Source organism: Sphaeramia orbicularis, chromosome 19, assembly GCF_902148855.1.
Source record: "Sphaeramia orbicularis chromosome 19, fSphaOr1.1, whole genome shotgun sequence".
Taxonomy (NCBI): Eukaryota; Metazoa; Chordata; class Actinopteri; order Kurtiformes; family Apogonidae; genus Sphaeramia; species Sphaeramia orbicularis.
Genome location: NC_043975.1, coordinates 43,013,589 through 43,033,052, shown reverse-complemented (window position 1 = coordinate 43,033,052; position 19,464 = coordinate 43,013,589). Strand labels below are relative to the sequence as shown.

At 38.2% G+C, this 19,464-nt stretch overlaps 1 protein-coding gene across 1 annotated transcript in view; it reads right to left on the bottom strand.

The window, feature by feature from the left end:
- Nucleotides 1–19,464, bottom strand: part of jmjd1cb (jumonji domain containing 1Cb) — a 334,742-nt gene that overhangs the window by 36,718 nt on the left and 278,560 nt on the right. Inside the window, 7 exon segments of the mRNA XM_030122304.1 lie at nt 3,763–3,805; nt 3,808–3,934; nt 11,073–11,203; nt 11,206–11,272; nt 16,481–16,902; nt 16,905–17,189; nt 17,192–17,478. Of these exon segments, the coding sequence (XP_029978164.1) occupies nt 3,763–3,805; nt 3,808–3,934; nt 11,073–11,203; nt 11,206–11,272; nt 16,481–16,902; nt 16,905–17,189; nt 17,192–17,478 (1,362 nt within the window).

The following is a 19,464-nucleotide window of genomic DNA, read 5'->3' as shown; positions in this document are numbered from 1 at the left end:
ATTCACAATTACATGAGTTTTCAATCAAAGATAATGTGATGATTAAAGCCTTTAAAAAAAACAAAATACACAGGAAATGACATTTTTACAATAAATTTTAATTCGATTGTTTTTGCTTAATTCAACCAAAAAAAATCTGCCACTGGAACAAACGAAAATGATCTTGTTCAGATTTGTTGAAATCAGATTTTCCAGATCTCTTGTCTATAAATCAGTCTTATATCTCACTGAAAAGTTCCTCTTTAGGTGATTCTGTCTTATTTTAAGTGTGATGAGATATTTGGACTAGAAATAAGAAAAATACACTTGGTCAGATTTAGAGTTTTTCCAGTGTAATTTCCCAGTTTGAGAAAGTACATCTAACTATGATGTGTTTAGTGTAGAATCACCAAAGCTCAAGGCTACGTAGAGGTCTGTACTGTATTTAGTGAAACCTGATTGGTCTGGACGGTGGTGGACACATGCTGAGGTAGTGTTAAAACCTTTTCGGATGGGATTAGGGGTAAAGTAATAATTACCAGAGATTTTAGTCCTGTCCAAATGTGCTACATCTGTAATCATTACCGCACAAATGTCAGTATAGATTACAGTGACTTTTCCCTTCTGTAAAAGGGTCTGGGAAAATGACCCCAGGTAAAACTAATAGACCAGTAGTTCATATGTGCATAGATATTCCATCATATCCTGTTCACAAGATTTTTTTTGTGGATATTCAAGCATGGAAGCTCTAGAACAACTCAAACATGCGTCCTGGGGGCCAAATGCCAAAGGTTCCAATCCGGCTCCTGGGATGAATTTGCAAAGTGCAAAAATTCCACAGTCAAGGCTGTGGAACTCATTTTAGTTCCGGTTCCACATACAGACCAATATGATCTACAGCCAAATAATAACAGCAGAATAACCGAAAAAAAGAATGACTTAAGATTTTCTTCTTGGTTTGATGTGAGAAAAATAATATTACATTATGCCTATAAATAATGACAACTTCAAATTTTTGTCTTTGTTTTAGTGCAAAAAATAACAATAAATTATGACAATATTTACATTTACAAACCATCCTGTAACAATAAAATGTGAATAACCTGAACAAATATGAACCTGAAATGTCTAAAGAAAATTAAGCACAATTTGATCTATTTTCTTCCTGTTACTCAGTGTTTAGTGTCTTTGTAGATCTGACCCATAATGCACATGTAGAAATGATAAGTTGAGGCAGAATATTCAAGCTGAATGTGGAACCTGAAAGAAAATGAGTTTGAGAGCCCTGCTCTAGAAGAAGCAGTTTCCAGTCGGAGAAGTGTGTGTGAAACCTCGTGTACTGTTGGAATTGGCGTATGACAAACAGGATTCAGAAGCAGAAGAAGGTCAAAAGCACTTGTTAGACCAGTGCTTTTCAGCCTTGGGGTCGGGACCCCATGGGTTTGCCTGGAATTCAAATGGGGTCACCTGAAAGTTCTAGTAATTGATAAAAATAAAACCTTCATAATAAAAATCTGTGTTGCGTTGACAGAACCAATCCAAATCCATATCAGACAAACTGTGATTGTGAAACTGCAGCACTGTGGTTCTGTTTATCTGTCAAATGTTCATTGTGGTCGGTTTCAGATGCTGCAGCTCTTTCTAATTCATAGTTTGAGTTCTTGTTTGTTCAGTATTAATTGTACTTGTAATCCGTTTTGAATGTCTGGGGTCGACAGAAATTTGTGATGTTAAAATGGGGTTAGGAGACAAAAAAGGTTGGAACCACTGAGTTAGAGGCACTGGACTTCTGATTGGTTGAGACAGGGGTGTCAAATTCATTTTAGTCCAGGGGCCACATTCAGATAAATTTGATCTGAAGTGGGCCAAACTAGTAAAATAATAACAATAATATATAAACAAAGTCAACTCCAAACTATTCTCTATGTTTTAGAGCAAAAAAAGTAAATTTACATTATGAAAAGGTTTACTTATGCAAACTATCCTTTCAAAAGATGTGAATAACATGAACAAACTGAAAAAAATAAGTGTCATTTTAACAATATTATGCCTCAGTTTATCATTTACACACGTACATTTAACTTACAGATCACAGTGGATCTACAAATACACAAAACATTTATTAACAGGTGGAATATTGTTAAAATTGCACTAATTTTTCTTAAGACATTTCAGGTTGCTCATATTTGTTCAGGTTATTCACATTTTTGCAAAATTATACTTTGTTTTAGTGTAAATGCATGAAAATATTTACATTTACAAAGAGAAAATTTGGAGTTGTCATTATTTACATGTTATTGTGATAATATTGACTGGTCCTGCCCACTTGAGATTGAATTGGTCTGAATGTGGAACCTGAACTAAAAGGATTGTTAATACCTTAGTTAATTTTTGCACTTCACAATTCATCCCAAGGGCCAGACTGGACCCTTTGGCGGGCTGCCAAACTAATCCAGTCTGAATAGTGCTTCAGATCATTATTAGCCACTGGCAGGGGCGTAGAATTGCGTAGGGACTCTAGAGACACATCCCTACCAATATCCATCCACTACTCTGTAGTCCCTATCAATCCAACTGCTTTCCGTAGTGTTTAGTCAATGATTATGGCACATGAAGGGTTAACAGTCGGTCCCTGCTAGAAGTCCCGCCTCTAACTTAAATGTCGCTCTCCAATTGGCTCTTTAGTTTTGCTAACATACATGTGATTGACCATCCCTGCTGTCACTACATCTACTTGTAAAAGGAACCTGCTAGTTGGACCGCTAACGCAAGTTTTCAATATGTTTGATATTTGTTCTGTCTGGGTTGTGTCAGCTAGACTGTGTCATTTACATTTACATTTGTACATGTGTTTGTTTGCGTGCGTGCACGCCCGTGTGTGTGCTCGGTAAAAGGATGTAAAGGATGTCAAAGAAAAGAAAACTGGACATAAGACACTTCTTTAGGAGTCAAAGTGTAAGTAAGTTCAAGGGTATAGAACTGTAGAGGCTCAACACAGATATTGAATAAAAGACAATATTTAATGCCAAACAGGTACACTTAAAAGTTACTTTACTTATTATTTTTAATGCATTTCTATGGAAGAGCAACTGTTTAAAAAACACAAAGAAAATTTGTGGGGAAAATACAATAAAACCTCAGATTCCAAATGTGATGCTAGATGTGACTTTATCCATATTTTTGGGGAGTAAATTACATGTATTAATTGAAACTAAAAACCTTTTTTGCTCAGGCAGTAACTGTACCATCAGACTGTATGATCAGTGTATCCAGAATCTGTTCATATGCCATGAATCAACATATATAAGTCAGGTGACAAACAGTAGAGGAGGAGGAGTAGAGGAGGAGAAGAAGGAGGTGAGAGGAGAGGCAGGAGGAGTAGAGGAGGAGAAGGAGGAGAGGCTGTAAATTCACAGTTGAGGTTAAATACTAATGCATTGTGAGTCATGAGAATAACTTTACAGAATGCATTAAATTCTTGTATTGTCTTTAGATATTCAGATATGCATTACAAACATGTCAATTACTGAATTTTTTTCTGACTATGATTTGCTTGTTTGATCAGCTCGACATGACGTTAAATTATGATCACAAATGCAAAAAAATATCAACTTTCTGGAGTGCTGCCTTGGAGCACTTTGTGTCCACACCAACGTCAAAACCAAACCTACTCCCTTGGGCACCATCCACTGACCACATGGATTATAGTTCAGTAGTCAGTACTGTTGGGTGGAGACAGTGATGGCTCTGGGATGTAAAACCATCCTCTTTGTTACTACTCACTCTTTATGGAGGTCCACACTGGCCTTGGACAGAGGGGGGCTGGGTGGGTGCTGATCTTCACTGGGGGGCGGTGGGGGTCAGCGCTGGCTGGTCGGACAGGAACATGGCTCAGCAAACCCAGACTGTCTCCAGCAGAACCACCGGCCTGGTGCAACCACGGACTGGCTGTGTTCTGGACACACAAGGACACGCAGGACACACCAGGACACACAAGGACACACACGGACAACAAGGACACACAAGGACACACAGACATGCATGGACACACAAGGACACATATGGACACACGTGGACAGACACGGTTAGAAGAGGCAGTAAAGACAGGCCCATACACAACATGTGAAAGGAGTTTCAAACAGACTCCAACTGACGACCACTCCATCAGAGCTGGAGGATCATTCTTCACCAGCACATTGTTCAGTATTTTCCAAATTAAATGTTTGGTGTCAGAAAATGTTCAAAAACTGTTTCTCTAAATCCAAGATTATGTTTGTAACAGGTGATTTCTCAAAGACTGCAAGGGAAGCTCAGCTACCCCTAAAATTACGAAAATTAAATGGTCAAATATGTACAGTTGTGTTGACATTTCATTGACTACAAATGTGTTCAAACACGTTCATCTCACAGATGATTTCGTTTAGAATCAGCTTTATCCCAAATCAATGGACTCTATGTTGTTAACTTCTCATACATTCCCGTTGTGCTGTTTTCTCATTTGATCTATGGTCAGTGCATTTGCCTGTAGACGCTCAGCGTCCATGCACTTCAATGGGACTGAGTGGAACAGTTTTTTTCATTGCCTCAAAACTGAACGGTAATTGGATAAATGCCACAATGTTGTCCCGCCCCTGGACGCTCGGTGTCTCTGGGGATGAATGGAGCTGTGGGTGGAGCTTGGCCGGGCTGGACGCTGAGCTTCCACGTGCTGATTGGAGGATCAGTCGAAAGGCTGAATCCTGTTTGATTGACAGCTATTTTGAGATCTACTCCTTCACTTGACAGAGTTCAGTTTAATACCATTGCGCATTCTGCTGTGAAATTGAGAGAAACCACTACGAAATAACTTGTTCATTTCTTGCACTGTAAATAAAACACACAACGTACTTCCTTGTTTCAATTTAACATAATTTCAATGTTTTCTTGTTTACTTGGTACGATAAGGTCACTGACCATTTTCTAAAAAGGAACGGAGGGCTGAATTTATGTTTAAATAACCTGACCTTTTTTTTTTTTAATGTAGGCCAACAATGAGCTTCCCCTCTCTGAAAGACGAGCAGCTGCCACTGATTACCTCTGCCAAGGAGGTTATGTTTTGCCGATGTTGATTTGTCTGTCTGTTTGTCTGTCTGTGTGCAAGATAACTCACAAAGTTATGGATGGATTTGGATGAAAATTTCAGGAAATGCTGATACTGGCACAAGGAACACATGATTAAATTTGGTGTGTGATCGGGGGGGGGGGGTTTACTGATCAACCTTGGTGGAGGTCTGCGCTCTCTGAGTGCTTCTAGTTTGTAAATGTATTTGTTTTGTCCAGAATTCATAGATATTCAGTTTACTGTCACAAAATAGAATATGAAAATAGAAATCTCCCTGTATCTCACTGGGATGCTCTATCAAGAATCAGAAAACTAGAATGTGTGCGAGGTTGTCAGGTTCTGTCTCTGTTCCAGTCCTGTAGTCATGATGCAGGAGATCAATCTAACAATAGAAGTGGGCGGAGCTTTCACTGGAAGAGAACTCAGCTCATTCAATCAAAGTCCATATATGACTTCTATCAGGGATCAGTAGGAAGTATACTGATATCTCTAAACATTTTTACGTTACATTATCAAATTTGGCCCATTATAAGTGAAGGTAAATTTGTATATTTCAAAATTTGTCAAAAATTCAAAATAAATGTCTCAACACTGTAAAACTTTGTAGGCATTGTCCAAAGGAATTTACATATAAAATTTGAAATGAATCCGACCAGTATTTCATAGATGTTTGAAGAAATTGCTGATGAAGTGATGACGAAGAGCTCCAGAATAGCTCCAGACCTACAGTATCTGCTGGTGAGATAAAAATAACTCAAAGGGACTTCCACCAGTGAAGGAACCCAGCGACAGTAGCAGTGAAATCATTTTTGGGTTGTTCTGATACATATCTAAAGAGTTTACAAGGCAGATGAGACTAGACAGACTCATCTAGAGGAGACAGACCTAGACCACAACTGAGGTTTGTCAGAAACTGGAGTGATGTCACTGCAGACAAACTCTGGCTTTCCTCTACACACAAAAAATGGTGGGAAAGCTCCAGGTATGCAGCAACCTTAAATTTTAACCCAAACACCCTCAAGTCCACAGATTCAACTGTGTAAACGCGCTGGTTACACCACCTGTCATCATCAAAATGACAGAAAAGGTGAAAACGTCAGGTTAGTTTTGTTTAAAAAACTCATATTTGTCTAAACTCACTGTTCTTAGTCTGTGGTTCATTTCTTTGTGTATTTGGACCCTAATAGTTCAGACAGTTTGAATTTGAACCCTCCAGCTGCTGCTAAACTACTTTAGATTCATTTGATAAAAAATCCATTAGATTTCTACAGCCTGTTTGAATTCCTTCTTAATTAGTTCCGTCTATAACTAGTTCCAACATTGCACATATGGGTTTTCTTCATTTTTTAAATTATTTTGTTGATTTTCGTTTGGTTTGTTCATTTTTTTCATTATTTGGCTCGATTTTCGTTAGGTTTTGTTCATTTTTGTTATTATTTTGCTCGATTTCTATTCGTTTTGTTAATTTTTGTCATTATGGCTCGATTTCAGTCTGTTCATTTTTGTCATTTTTTGTTTTTTTGTTATTTGCTGGATTTTTGTTCTTTTTTTTGTTCATTTTTGTCATTATTTTGTCAATTTTTGTTTTTTGTTCATTTTTGTCATTATTTTGCTCGTTTTTGTTCGGTTTTGTTCATTTTTGTCATTATTTTTGCAATTTTTGTTTCGGTTGTTTCAGTTTTTGCTATCTTTTTTTTCGTTATGTTTGTTTTTTTTTTTTGTCATTTTGCTCAATTTTTGTTTGGTTTTGTTCATTGTTTTAGTCATTATTGTTCGACTTTCATCAGTTTTGTGATTTTTTCATTTTTGTTTTTTTTTTTTTTTTTGTTTTTTGCTTTTTTTTGATTTTCGTTCGGTTTTGTCATTTTTGTCATTATTTTGCTTGATTTCGTTCGGTTTTGTCCATTTTGTCATTATTTTGTCAATTTCTTTTCAGTTGTTTTTTTTCTTTTTTGCTCGATTTTCATTCGGTTTTGTTCATTTTTGTCATTATTTTGCTCGATTTTGTTCGGTTTTGTTCATTTTTGTCATTTTGCTCAATTTTTGTTCAGTTTTGTTAATTTTTGTCATTGTTTTGCTCGATTTCTGTTCAGTTTTATTCATTTTTGTCATTGTTTTGCTCGACTTTCGTTCAGTTTTGTGCATTTTTTATTTTTCTCGATTTTGTTCGGTTTTCATTTTTTAAAATTATTTTGCTCAATTTTCGTTCGGTTTTGTTCATTTTTGTCATTTTTTGTCAATTTCTGTTAGTTTGTTCATTTTTTTTCATTATTTTGTCATTTTCGTTCAGTTTTGTTCATGTTTTTCTTTTTTTGCTCGATTTTCATTCGGTTTTGTTCATTTTTGTCATTATTTGCTCGATTTTTGTTCGGTTTTGTTCATTTTTGTCATTATTTTGCTCAATTTTTGTTCAATTTTTTCATTTTGTCATTATTTTGCTCGATTTCTGTTCAGTTTTGTTCATTTTATCATTATTTGTCGATTTTCATTCAGTTTTGTTCATTCATTCATTATCTGAACCCGCTTTATCCTCACTAGGGTCACAGGGGTTGCTTGGAGCCTATCCCAGCTACTTACGGGCGAAGGCGGGGTACACCCTGGACACTTCGCCATTTCATCGCAGGGCTGACATATAGAGACAAACAATCACTATCACATTCACACCTATGGGCAATTTAGATTAACCAATTAACCTATCAGTGCATGTCTTTGGATTGTGGGAGGAAGCAGGAGTACCCGGACAGAACCCACGCAAACACGGGGAGAACATGCAAACTCCACACAGAAAGGTCCCACCCCATTGACTGGTGTTGGAATCGAACCCAGGACCTTCTTGCTGTGAGGCACGAAGGCTATCCACTGCACCGCCAGTTTTGTTCATGTTTTTCATTATTTTGCTCAATTTTTGTTCGGTTTTGTTCATTTTTGTCATTATTTTGCTTGATTTTTGTTTGCTTTTGTTCATTTTTTTCATTATTTTAATCGATTTCTGTTCAGTTTTGTTCATTTTTGTCATTATTTTGCTCGATTTTATTTGGTTTTGTTCCTTTTTGTCATTATTTTTCTCAATTTTCGTTTGGTTTTGTTCATTTTTTTCATTATTTTGTCAATTTCTATTAAGTTTTGTTTATTTTTTTCATGATTTTGCCGATTTTTATTCAGTTTTGTTCATGTTTTTCATATTTTGGTCAATTTTCATTTGTTGTCTTTCATTCGAGTTCCTTCTTCATTAGTTGCGTCTCTAACTCGTTACGTCTCCACATCTGCTCATATCAGGTCCAGAAGTCAGACCAACATTTCTCCAGTATTTCTCCATAATTATTTGTCGTCATCAGCGGTTGTAGTCCATACTGAAAATATGTCCCAACTTGGAGCTCATTACCTAAAATGTTCAGTTGTTGGTTGTATTAACGAACACAAGTGGCTGAACGGGACAGAGCGCATGGTCAACAACCTGGAGGGGGCAGGGTCATGTGCATTTACAGGGCCAGCCCTCCAAAACGACCTTTCTAGTGTCATTACTCAGAAATAGGGTTGAAGATGGACCTGTGGAGTTGAATGAATGAAGAATTCAGAGCCAAGTAGAGCATTTACAGTTTATGGAGACCAAAGGGAAATGTGGGAAAAGGAAGAAAAATATCACTGTTTTAAAAGCAGTTGTTTGTTTGGATTGAAGTGTTGGCCTCAGTTCTCCTTCTATATATAGAGGGTATACATGTGACATCACCACTAGCGGAAGTCACCGCGGTTCCTCCCAGTGGCAGAAAGACGGGGATGAGTAGCAGCGTTGGCTTCAATACTGTCTAAACTGAAGAACAATATTTAATAAAAAATGGGGAAGAGCTGTTGTGCGATTGATTGTATGAACAGGTTTGAAAAGCAGTTGGAGCTATTGTTTTAAAGACACCGAAGGACAAAGAAAAGAGAAGGAGATGGATCCACAAATCCAGGAAACCAAACCTAGATCTGTGGATCCTGTTTGGTGTCAGGTAACATTAATTTATGCGGTATTTTTGGGTCAAATCAGACCTTAAATGACCTATTGTTTTGGCTAACGTTACTTCTTAGTAAAGCTCTTGGTTTCATGATTAGATCTAGGGATGCACAGATACCACTTTTTTCCAGACCGAGTACGAGTACTTACATTTGAGTACTTGCCGATACGAGTACTTAATAATCCAATTCCAGTTCTTAGTACCTTTTGTAAATGTGCTTTATTGTCGTTATCATTAGTCTGACTAGAAAAAAGTGCTGCTACTGACATTTAATGTGTTGGAATGAGCGTTTCTCAATCAATCCACCAGGGGGCGCCGCTATGAATTAACCATACTGGACAAATACCACGAAGAAGAGTAAAGTTTTTTGAGAAGAAGAAGAAAGTCAGTAATAACAAACATGGAGACGACAGAGGTAACAGTAATGTGATACTAATGTTGCAGCGTTTTCACTGGTAAGGTTTAAAAGTTTACCTTCAGCAGGTAGAGAAAAGAGAAATGAGCGATAAGTTTCGTTTTCACTTCTGTTGGCAGCAATCTGCACCGCTCCGTACACCCGCTGGTATTCTCATTCTGTTTACGTATCCGTGAGCACCTGGTAAACGGATGGAATGTATGCAGAGGACGGACAGAACGCTGTATCCGTATCTGTCTGTGTCTTTTACGTTGCAGTCAGCGTTATTTTTATCACCGTCATTTATTTTGAAAAATCTCCACATTCCCCACACATTATTCCTCCTCCTAGTATCTGCTGCACTGAACTGTGAATGTCACACGGCTGTAAGTGGTATCAGTACATTTGTATTGGATATCTTTTACGAGTACAAGTACACACACTGAGTATTGGAGCTGATGCCGATACTTGTATCGGTATCGGTGCATCCCTAGTCAGATCTTTCATGGTTTTTGTCTTCATTTGTGATTCTGAACCTTGTGCTCCTACATGATTAGTAAACTAACTTAAACTGAGGCTAACCTAGTTTTTCAAATACGGGGGAACTGGAGAATAAAGCTACAACGGAGTATTAGGGCCACATAAGAAAATAAAAACACTGGTCACTACAAGTATAAAGTCATAAAATATCGATATAAAACCCGTAATTTTGTGAGAATAAAGTCGAAAACAAAAATAATCACAATGTTATCTGATTAAATTTGTAGTTATAAAAAACCTCATAATTTAACAAAAATGTCATTCGTTTATGGGATTAAAGTCGTAATTTTCCGACAATAAAGCCATAATATTACCAGAATAATGTGGTAATTCAAAAACAGTAAAAATCTCCTAATTTCCCAGAATTCAGTGGTCCCCTGCTGATCCACAGCAGTAGTATCTGTGTTGTATAAAGTACTTGATATGAACTAGATGTAAATATCCTCAGTCCCAGTAGATAATTCATATATTCACTGGCGTCAGTACACGGTCTACTGTAAATGCACTTTGGATCAGCTGGTTCTGGGCCCTAGTTTTGGACTCTGGTTGTCAGTGATGATGAAACCATGTATATTTTTTTCAGGTAAAAATAGCGATGATCCCTTACACCTGGATGTCAGGATACTCCATTTCTGTCCACATGTCAAAGTTGATGGACCACTTGTTCTTTGGTAGCTCGTACGGATCCATGTCCAGTCCACTTGTCCTTCATTTAATTTCATATTTCACATTTCCCGGTCTGGCTGTGTTTACTGCCATACTCCGTCATGTTGAGCAGGTTGGTCTTTGCCACTCAGTCTGACTTAGAGGGGCATGGCCTGGAGGGGGAGTGACGTATATGCATACCCTCTATATAATGTATCGACCGACCTCTATCATCGGACGGCTCAGAGGACTTCCACTACCTCAACTGTGGAAGGTGTCTGAAATTATTTCATATTTAGAGCAGTTTTTCTTCATAATCCCAAAGGTCTTAAAACATGTAGTTAAACATTTTTCAGTGGGCTGAGGTGCAGAGGACTCTTGTTGCTCTGTTCATATGGACATTAACATGCATACGTACCCTCCTCAGAGAGACCTCTGAGTTCACCGTGACAGGGTTTTCAGGGTGGACCCACTTGGCCGTGGGGGGTAGGTTGAGGCCTGGGGGGTATGAGGCTGGTGTTCCATTGGGGTACTGCCAGAGGAGTGGTACAGACCCAGGCCTGTTGCCCCGCTGTGAGCCTGGGCCAGCAGAGGAGGAGGGGGTGGAGGACCCTGACCCTGGAAACAGCAGCACAAATGGGGCTTATGTTTTTACACACATTAGGATCATAATCACATGGTAGAATCTACAGTTCATAACTAAACACTAGAGCAGGGGTGTCAAACATGCGTCCCGCCAAAGGTTCCAGTCTGGCCCATGGGATGAATTTGCAAAGTGCAAAAATTCCACAATCAAGCCTGTGGAACTCATTTTAGTTCCAGTTCCACATACAAACCAATATGATCTACAGTCAAATAATAACAGCAGAATAACCTACAGAATAAATGACTCAGTATTTTCTTCTTGGTTTGATGAGGAAAAAAATAATATTACATTACGCCTATAAATAATGACAACTTCAAATTTTATCTTTGTTTTAGTGCAAAAAATAACATTAAATTATGAAAATTTTTACATTTACAAACTATCCTGTAACAATAAATTGTGAATAACCTGAACAAATATGAACAACCTGAAATGTCTAAAGAAAATTAAGCACAATTTTAGCTATTTTCTGCCTGTTCCTCAGTGTTTAGTGTCTTTGTAGATCTGACCCATAATGCACATGTAGAAATAATAAGTTGAGGCAGAATATTGTTAATATTGCACTTATTTTTCTTAAGAAATTTCAGTTTTTTTTTTTTTCCAGATTATTCACATTTTTTGTTTGGGTAATTCATACAAGTAAGAATTTTCATAATTTAATGTTTTTTTTTCTTATTTTTTGCACTAAAACAAAGAAAAATTTGTAGTTGTCATTATTTATAGGTTACTATGTTATTATTTTACTGGTCTGGCCCACTGGAGATCAAATGGGGCTGAATGTGGAACCTGAAAGAAAATGAGTTTGAGAGTGAGTCCACACTGGGAAAACCAGTTATTAAAACACTGAAAGAACAAGAATTTAATTAATGAAGTTAATGAACCTTTGGCGTCAAACTCCAAAATCCTCCAGAGACCCACTGGGTAAAAGTTCAGGCTTTTTTTTTTTTTTTTTTTTTTTTTTACATAAAATAATTGCTATAATTGGAAAAAGCATGATACAACATTTTTTCCAGATACTTTTTTTTTTATGGAATATCCTTTGCAGTGGACAGCAACAGCATATTGTTTTTTTTTTTTTTTTTTTTTTTTAAGTAAACCTGTGAAACTCTTGTCTCCTATAAAGGATCGACGGATGTCAGGAGGATACAGAGAGCAAATAGAACAGAGTTTTTTTATTCCACGACTACTTTGGTACAAACCTTTACCTCTTTATATTAGGTCTGGGTTGGTTTGTTTATTTTGATCCTCATTAGCTTTTGCATCACAGCAGCAGCTATTCTTCCTGGGTTTGTTTTTTTTTTTTTACATTATAATTTACATTTAATACATTACGAGATCATCAAAGTGCAAGAACATGTTCAGTCGAGAAATACAAGTTTGATATGTTTTAACACAGACACAGATGAAACCAGAATGAGCCCAAACACACTGACATCAAGGTCATTTACCAGGTAACCTCATCAGCAGGTCCACAGACGAAACAACCACAATTATCTAATAAACTAGTTAAGTCTAGTTTAGTTAAATAGTCGTTTGTTTCATCTAATCCTGCATATTTTGTTGCTGTCTAATGTTCTCTGTACATTGACACCATGTAGCTCTTTACACTATTCAACTGCATGTCTTGTTGAGTAATTCTTCAGTTTCTAGTGATCCTGAAGGGGTGTACTGAACCAGGTTTGTCCCCTGAATATGTCTCAGGCTCTTCTAGAGTTTGTTCAAGTATTTGTCCTGAAGCTCTTCATACATGCTGGGTTTCTCTGTCATTTACTGTTCTATTAATTCAGTTAACGTTAGAATCTCATTATTGGACCACATATGTACGTCCTTAATTATTCAGTAAATCTGTTTCAGTTGCACTCTTGCAGATTTAAGTGTTATCGATGAATCGTCAAACTTCAAGCATGTTCAAGGTCATTGAATCTTTCGGTCTTCCACTCAGGGATTTTTAGAGAAAAATTAAAAATTCAAATCCAAGCATCTGAATAGAATCACACCTACTGTGAATCTAGTGTGTGCTTGATTGTATTCACCGAAGTCATAACACTGTGTCATTCAAACAAACAGCAAATAAAAGCCTTATTAAGCAACAAATGGGTTCCATCCACTGATAAACAATACAACTTTGAAACCGTTGAGGAAATGTCTAAGTTTGTATAAAAGGTCAATGCAGGACTTTGAACATTCAGAACCTGAGCAGATCATAATAGGGCTTTGTTCTACATTGGACATGAAGGTCTGACTTCAATACAAGCCTGTTTCAAAGGTGAGGGACACAAAGGAATACACTACTGAAGATACCCACAAGACTTATAAATGGCCTCTTACATAAAATAGCAGAGACATTATTATAGAGATAAATTTTCAAACCCTAGTTATGTTGATGTGCCAGTCAATAAATTGCACACTGACTATGTATTTCTGCTGTTAGATTCTATTAGATGTAAACATGGTGGAATATGTTTCTCATCTTCCTCTGGAAAATGACCTCAGAGAAATCTTCTAAATTTTATTTTTTTATTTAATTTTTTTTCCTTAACCCCCCCTTATTTCTACATATTCTGTCTTCTAATTACAAGAGAATGGCTACTTATTCCCACTTAGTGCCTGAAAACCTCTTTGCTGTTGTCTCACTGGCTGCCACACCTGCAGTCCATGAGTATAAATCAGTGTCTTCCTCTGTCTTCGTAAAACACTGAAGGCACATGTTGGTGTGTTTTTAACTCCAGCCCTAATGAATTCATCTACAGGCCCTCATGAAATAACTACCGTACTTTCCGGACTATAAGCCACTTTTTTCCCCACGCTTTGAACCCTGCGGCTTATCCAACGATGCGGCTCGAGTACAGATTTTTACGGGCTAACGGCCTCCAGGAGGCACTCTAGCAGGAAGCGCAAAAGCGAGACAGGTGGAAGAGGTGATGAAGAGAAGTTTTAAGCTGAACTTTGAACAATCATTTTGCGTGTCATGCACAAGGTTCTAATAGTTTTGGATTTTTCATTATAGTATAGTTTTTTTTATTTAGTTTTGACTTTTTCTCTAATTCAGTTAGTTTTAATTCATTTTTAGAGCAGGTTTTCTAGTTTTACTAGTTTTCATTTTTTTTCTAAATGCTTAGTTTTAGTTTAGTTTTAGTATTAATTTTAGTTTTGTCGTATCTTTTCTCTTCTTTGTCGTATTCAAATAAATCCCAGACAGGACTCTGCTGTTTTCTCCCAACTTTAGTCTCCATGTTTCCAGGTAGAGTGGGGACCAGAAGACGACTGTAAACCACAAGTGACAGACCGTTAAGTGTCGTATGGTCCCAGCAGCTAAGATTGCTTGAGGGAAATAATAAAGAATTCGTATCAATCCAATGTTGACAACGACGAAAACGAAGGGAATTTATCCATAAATTTTATCCGTTTTAGTTAGTTTTGTAAGCACACAATACAGTTTCAGTTATCATTTTTTCTTTTAATTATAGCTTTTATTTATTTCAGTTAACAAAAATGTTTTTACAATTCTAGTTTTTGTCATTTTGTTAGTTTTTGTTAACGATAATAACCTTGGTCATGCACAAACCCTCATCATGGAAAACACAAGAAATGTATATGATGCAGCTTTGAAGTTCAAACCAATCAATGTGTCTGTAAAGAAGGAAACAGAGCTGCAGCACGGAAGAGACAATGAGAGACAACGGAAGACAGACTGAGAAGGAGTGTGACGGAGCCTTTCTGAGGATGTTCAACTCCGACACTGAAGAAGAAACTGCTGTGGGAGAATGAGCAGAAGGAAGATGAAGATACAGATCAATGACTTTTCTGGGTTTTGAACCAGCCGTGTTCATGTTGTTTTACTGCCGTGTTACAGCACTGTTTGGAATAAAGCAGTTAAATGATGGAAATAAATATTTAAATGATCTGTCTGTTTACCATCTGTCTGTGGGAATATCTCATGTTACAACGTGGACACCTGCAGCTTATAGTCAGGTGCAGCCTATATATGCACAAATATTTTTTCTTTTAAAATTTGGAGGGTGTGGCTTATATTCAGGTACGGCTTATATTTAGGTGCGGCTTATATTCAGGTGTGCTCTATAGTCAGGTGCGCTCGATAACCCGGGAAGTACGGTAAGTGGTTTGATGATATGTCTGCATTTTTTGTGTGCTTTTCTTTTCTATCTGATGTCGATGTGTGTGTTTTGGTGTCAATGTGTGTGCTTTCGTGACAATTTCTATGTGCAGTCATGTGGAAACAAATATCCCTTCTAGGACAGATAATGTCTAAGTCTAAATCAGGGCTCTCAAACTCATGTTCTTTCAGGTTCCACATTCAGCCTAATTTGATCCCCAGTGGGTTGGACCAGTAAATAATAACATAATAACCTATAAATAATGACAACTGCAAATTTTTGTCTGTGTTTTAGTGCAAAAACCCCCAATTAAATTATGAAAATACTTACTTTTAGAAACTACCCAAAAAAAGTGAATAACCTGAAACAACTGAAATTTAAATTTTAAAAAATGAGAGAATTTAGTGCAATTTTAACAATATTGTGCCTCAACTTATCATTTCTACATATGCATTATGGATCAGATCTACAAAGACACTAAACACTGAGGAACAGGCAGAAAATAGTTCAAATTGTGCTTAATTTTCTTTAGACATTTCAGGTTGTTCATATTACTCAGATTATTCACATTTTATTGTTACAGGATAGTTTGTAAATGTACATATTTTCATAATTTTATGTTATTTTTTGCACTCAAACAAAGACAAAAATTTTAAGTTGTCATTATTTATAGGCATGATGTAATATTTTTTCACATCAAACCAAGAAGAAAATCTGGAGTCATTCTTTTTTGTCGGTTATTCTGCTGTTATTATTTGACTGTACATCATATTGGTCTGTATGTGGAACCTGAACTAAAATGAGTTCCACAGCCTTGACTGTGGAATTTTTACACTTTCAAAATTCATCCTACAGACTGCATTGGAACCTTTGGTGGGATGCATTTGGCCCCCTGGACGCACGTTTGAGACCCCTGGTCTAAATAAAGGCTTTTTACAGTTTCAAATTTTTCCCACCAAGTGTGTGCCTGGATTTGTGTCTTTTTCCCGTTGACCTCAGAGACATGTTTGATAACCAAGTATGTAATTCTCTAATTCTGAACAGATTATGGAGCTGGAGTCAGACCTGGAGGAACTGTTGTTGGTGCGCCGCCGCCGCCGCTGGGTGGGTCAAGGCCAGGTGACCCAACCCGCTGGGGGAGTCGAGACGGGGGTGTCCTCCGAGGAGCGACGCTGTGGGCGGGGGCATAGCTGGGAGCACCCCTGGGGGTAAGAGATGCGGGTGAGGTAGGGCTGTGGTGTGAGGAGGGGCGAGGAGGTGTGAGGCAGCATGGGGGTGCGAGGCGGGGGTGAGACAGGGAGAATGAGGCGAGGGGGAGTGCAGTGGGTGCAGGTGGGGGTGGAGGTACGCCGCCACGTGGTTGGATGAGACACTGGCGGACGCGGAATTCTCGGTGTCAGAGCGGACCAGTGCTGGGTCCCTGTAAACAGTGAAGGTCTCATTCTTGTCGATGATCAGGGGGCTCTTGGTGGTGCTGGGGGTGCTACGCCCCCCGACTCCGACCGGGCCTGGACTGGCTTAAAACTGGACCGGGGAGTTTCTGCTGCTTCTACTTTAGTGGACAAACGGCCCGTCGGAGGAGGGGAAGTGTCTGCATATCTGGAGATTTTATGTTTGGACACTTCTGGGGAGGTGTTGGGTTTAGGTTTAAAGGCGTCCAGTAGGCCTGGGGGGGGCTTGGCCTTCAGGAGGTCACCCGGGTTTGTGTTGGGGTATGGATGGCTCTGAGAGTTGTTGGGGTGCAGGGGTTTCTGTTTAAGGGAGTCCAGGTGTGTGGGTTCAGGTTGGGACTGGGGCTCATTTTGGAATTTGGTAAGTCAGGGGACAGGACCGCGTTCATCTTGTGGGAGTGCTGCTGTGCTGCTGCTGCTGATGATGATGATGAGGATGATGATGGTGTTTTCGTCTCCTCAGATAGGGACGGGCTCTTGATACTGGGGTGGATATGTGTGTAGTGCTGCTGCTGTTGTGTGTTCTGCTGCTGATGAAGAAGATGATGATGATGAGGAAGGACAGTCTTCTCCTTCTCCACCAGCACGTTTTCAGCCATGGATGTGACCGGTCTAGAAGAAACACACAGAATGGTTTCACTTTTGCACCAAACAGGAACAGAATAAACTTTAATGAGATGTCAACCACAGATTCCAAAGTGAATGACTTATCAGTTCATATTATCATACATGTCTTACCCAACTGTTTTTATCATCTGCTAGTTTTTCAACCTTGGGGTCAGCACCCCACGTGGGGTCGCCTGAAATTTCTAGTAATTGATAAAAAAAAAGACAAAAAAACCCCCAAAAAACAAAAAAAAGAACTTACTAAAGTGGCAAGGTTTTAATGTAAAAGGACTGATGTTATTAAAATGCAAACTTTGGTGCTGCTGGTGGATATACACCCCAGGTGAGCCTCTAAGTAAGACCCTCTTTCCTCCTAATTTCAGTGTTCCCTTGAACACTGGTTTCAGATGTTTGTGGTGCAAGATTTTATCAGTTTGAGAAAGAACAGACTGTACCAAACAACTTAAAAAAGGGATTGGGAGCAGTGCTTTTTAACCTTAGGATCGGGACCCCACATAGAATCGCCTGGAATTCACATAGAATCGCCTGGAATTCAAATGGGATCGCCTGAAATTTTTAGTAATTGATTAATTAATTAATTTTTTTTTAAATTTAAAACTTACCAATAAAAATTTACATTATATAACCTAAATGTCATGTAAAATTACCATTTATTTGCAACATATTACAGCAAACTATTACATGATCAAAAACAAATTAATTTTAGCAAAAAAAAAAAAATGTCTTCGTTATGAATGTCTGGGGTCGCCAGAAATTTGCGATGTAAAATGGGGTCACAAGCTAAAAAAGGTTGGGAACCACTGTGCTAGAGAATCAGGACTATTTTTGTACGCTGATTTATACAAATTTAAGGCATGTTGATTGATTCATGCCATTAGAGTAACAGCCGAGAAAACTCTACACGTTGTTAGAGCAGGGATTAAAGCAAAAATTCTTCATCTGACTGAAAATTTTCTTCTGGTCAAAATCATTGGCCACTATTAAAAATGATGCAATACAATACTACTATAGCGTACAAGTTTATATAGTCAAATCTGGCAATACTGTAAAACACACTGAATGAGAGAGTGTACAGGTGTAGAAGATTAGTAACATGGATAGAAAAAATGTCATGAGTGGTATTGGTGGGGAGTCTGGGGGTCCTCCCCCAGAAAATTTTTAAAGCTTCAGGTCAATTTTGGTGCTCTCTGGTTAATTTTAAAGGGTATGAAAACCTGTGAAGCAAGTGAAAATAATAACTAGAAGAAAACCTTACTGCAAAAAATGAGTGAGCCTGCTTCATTTTTTTGCACCATGATCTAATTGGAGTTCCAACGTCTCCCTTCTCATCAAGCCACACCCATCTCCATCTATTTTTCACGCATCTCTCAATAGTTACCACTTCAGCACCTTCCTCTACAAACGTGTCCATGATGTCGTATATGCTAGCCAAAATAATCTGTACGTTGTCAAACCTGCGTCCACAACCCCCTCCCGCCAATATCATGTTCTCTTTTGATTGGAAGAAATTACGTCAACTGAAACAGAAATTATATTCCGTTACAGATACTCCCTGAGGGTATTTAAAATACAGTGGCTTTGCAAATACCAAAGGTGTTACACATTCATTCAATGTTATCTTCGTACTGTACCACACAGATAGAAATAAGATGCTAAACGGGTCAAAATAAAGCACTTATGCAGTCGGGCGCGTAACCGCGTAAGGCCGCAGCGCGCACAGCCGCATGAACGGGAAGGGCACATACACACAAACACAAACACTACTCATATGCCGGCAAGAGGAGATAAGCTATGAACCCAAACATGAAGGTCCATGTAGATCAGTTCTGTCTTCTTCCCTTTTCGCTGTGGTTCTGTCATAATGAAAGCTACTTGTTTGCACTAAACTAAAGTTAGCGTCTGGAGGCTGAACTTCGGTAAAGCTGAACTTGTCCATGTGTTTCTGAGGCACACAATGAGCAGCGTTTCCTT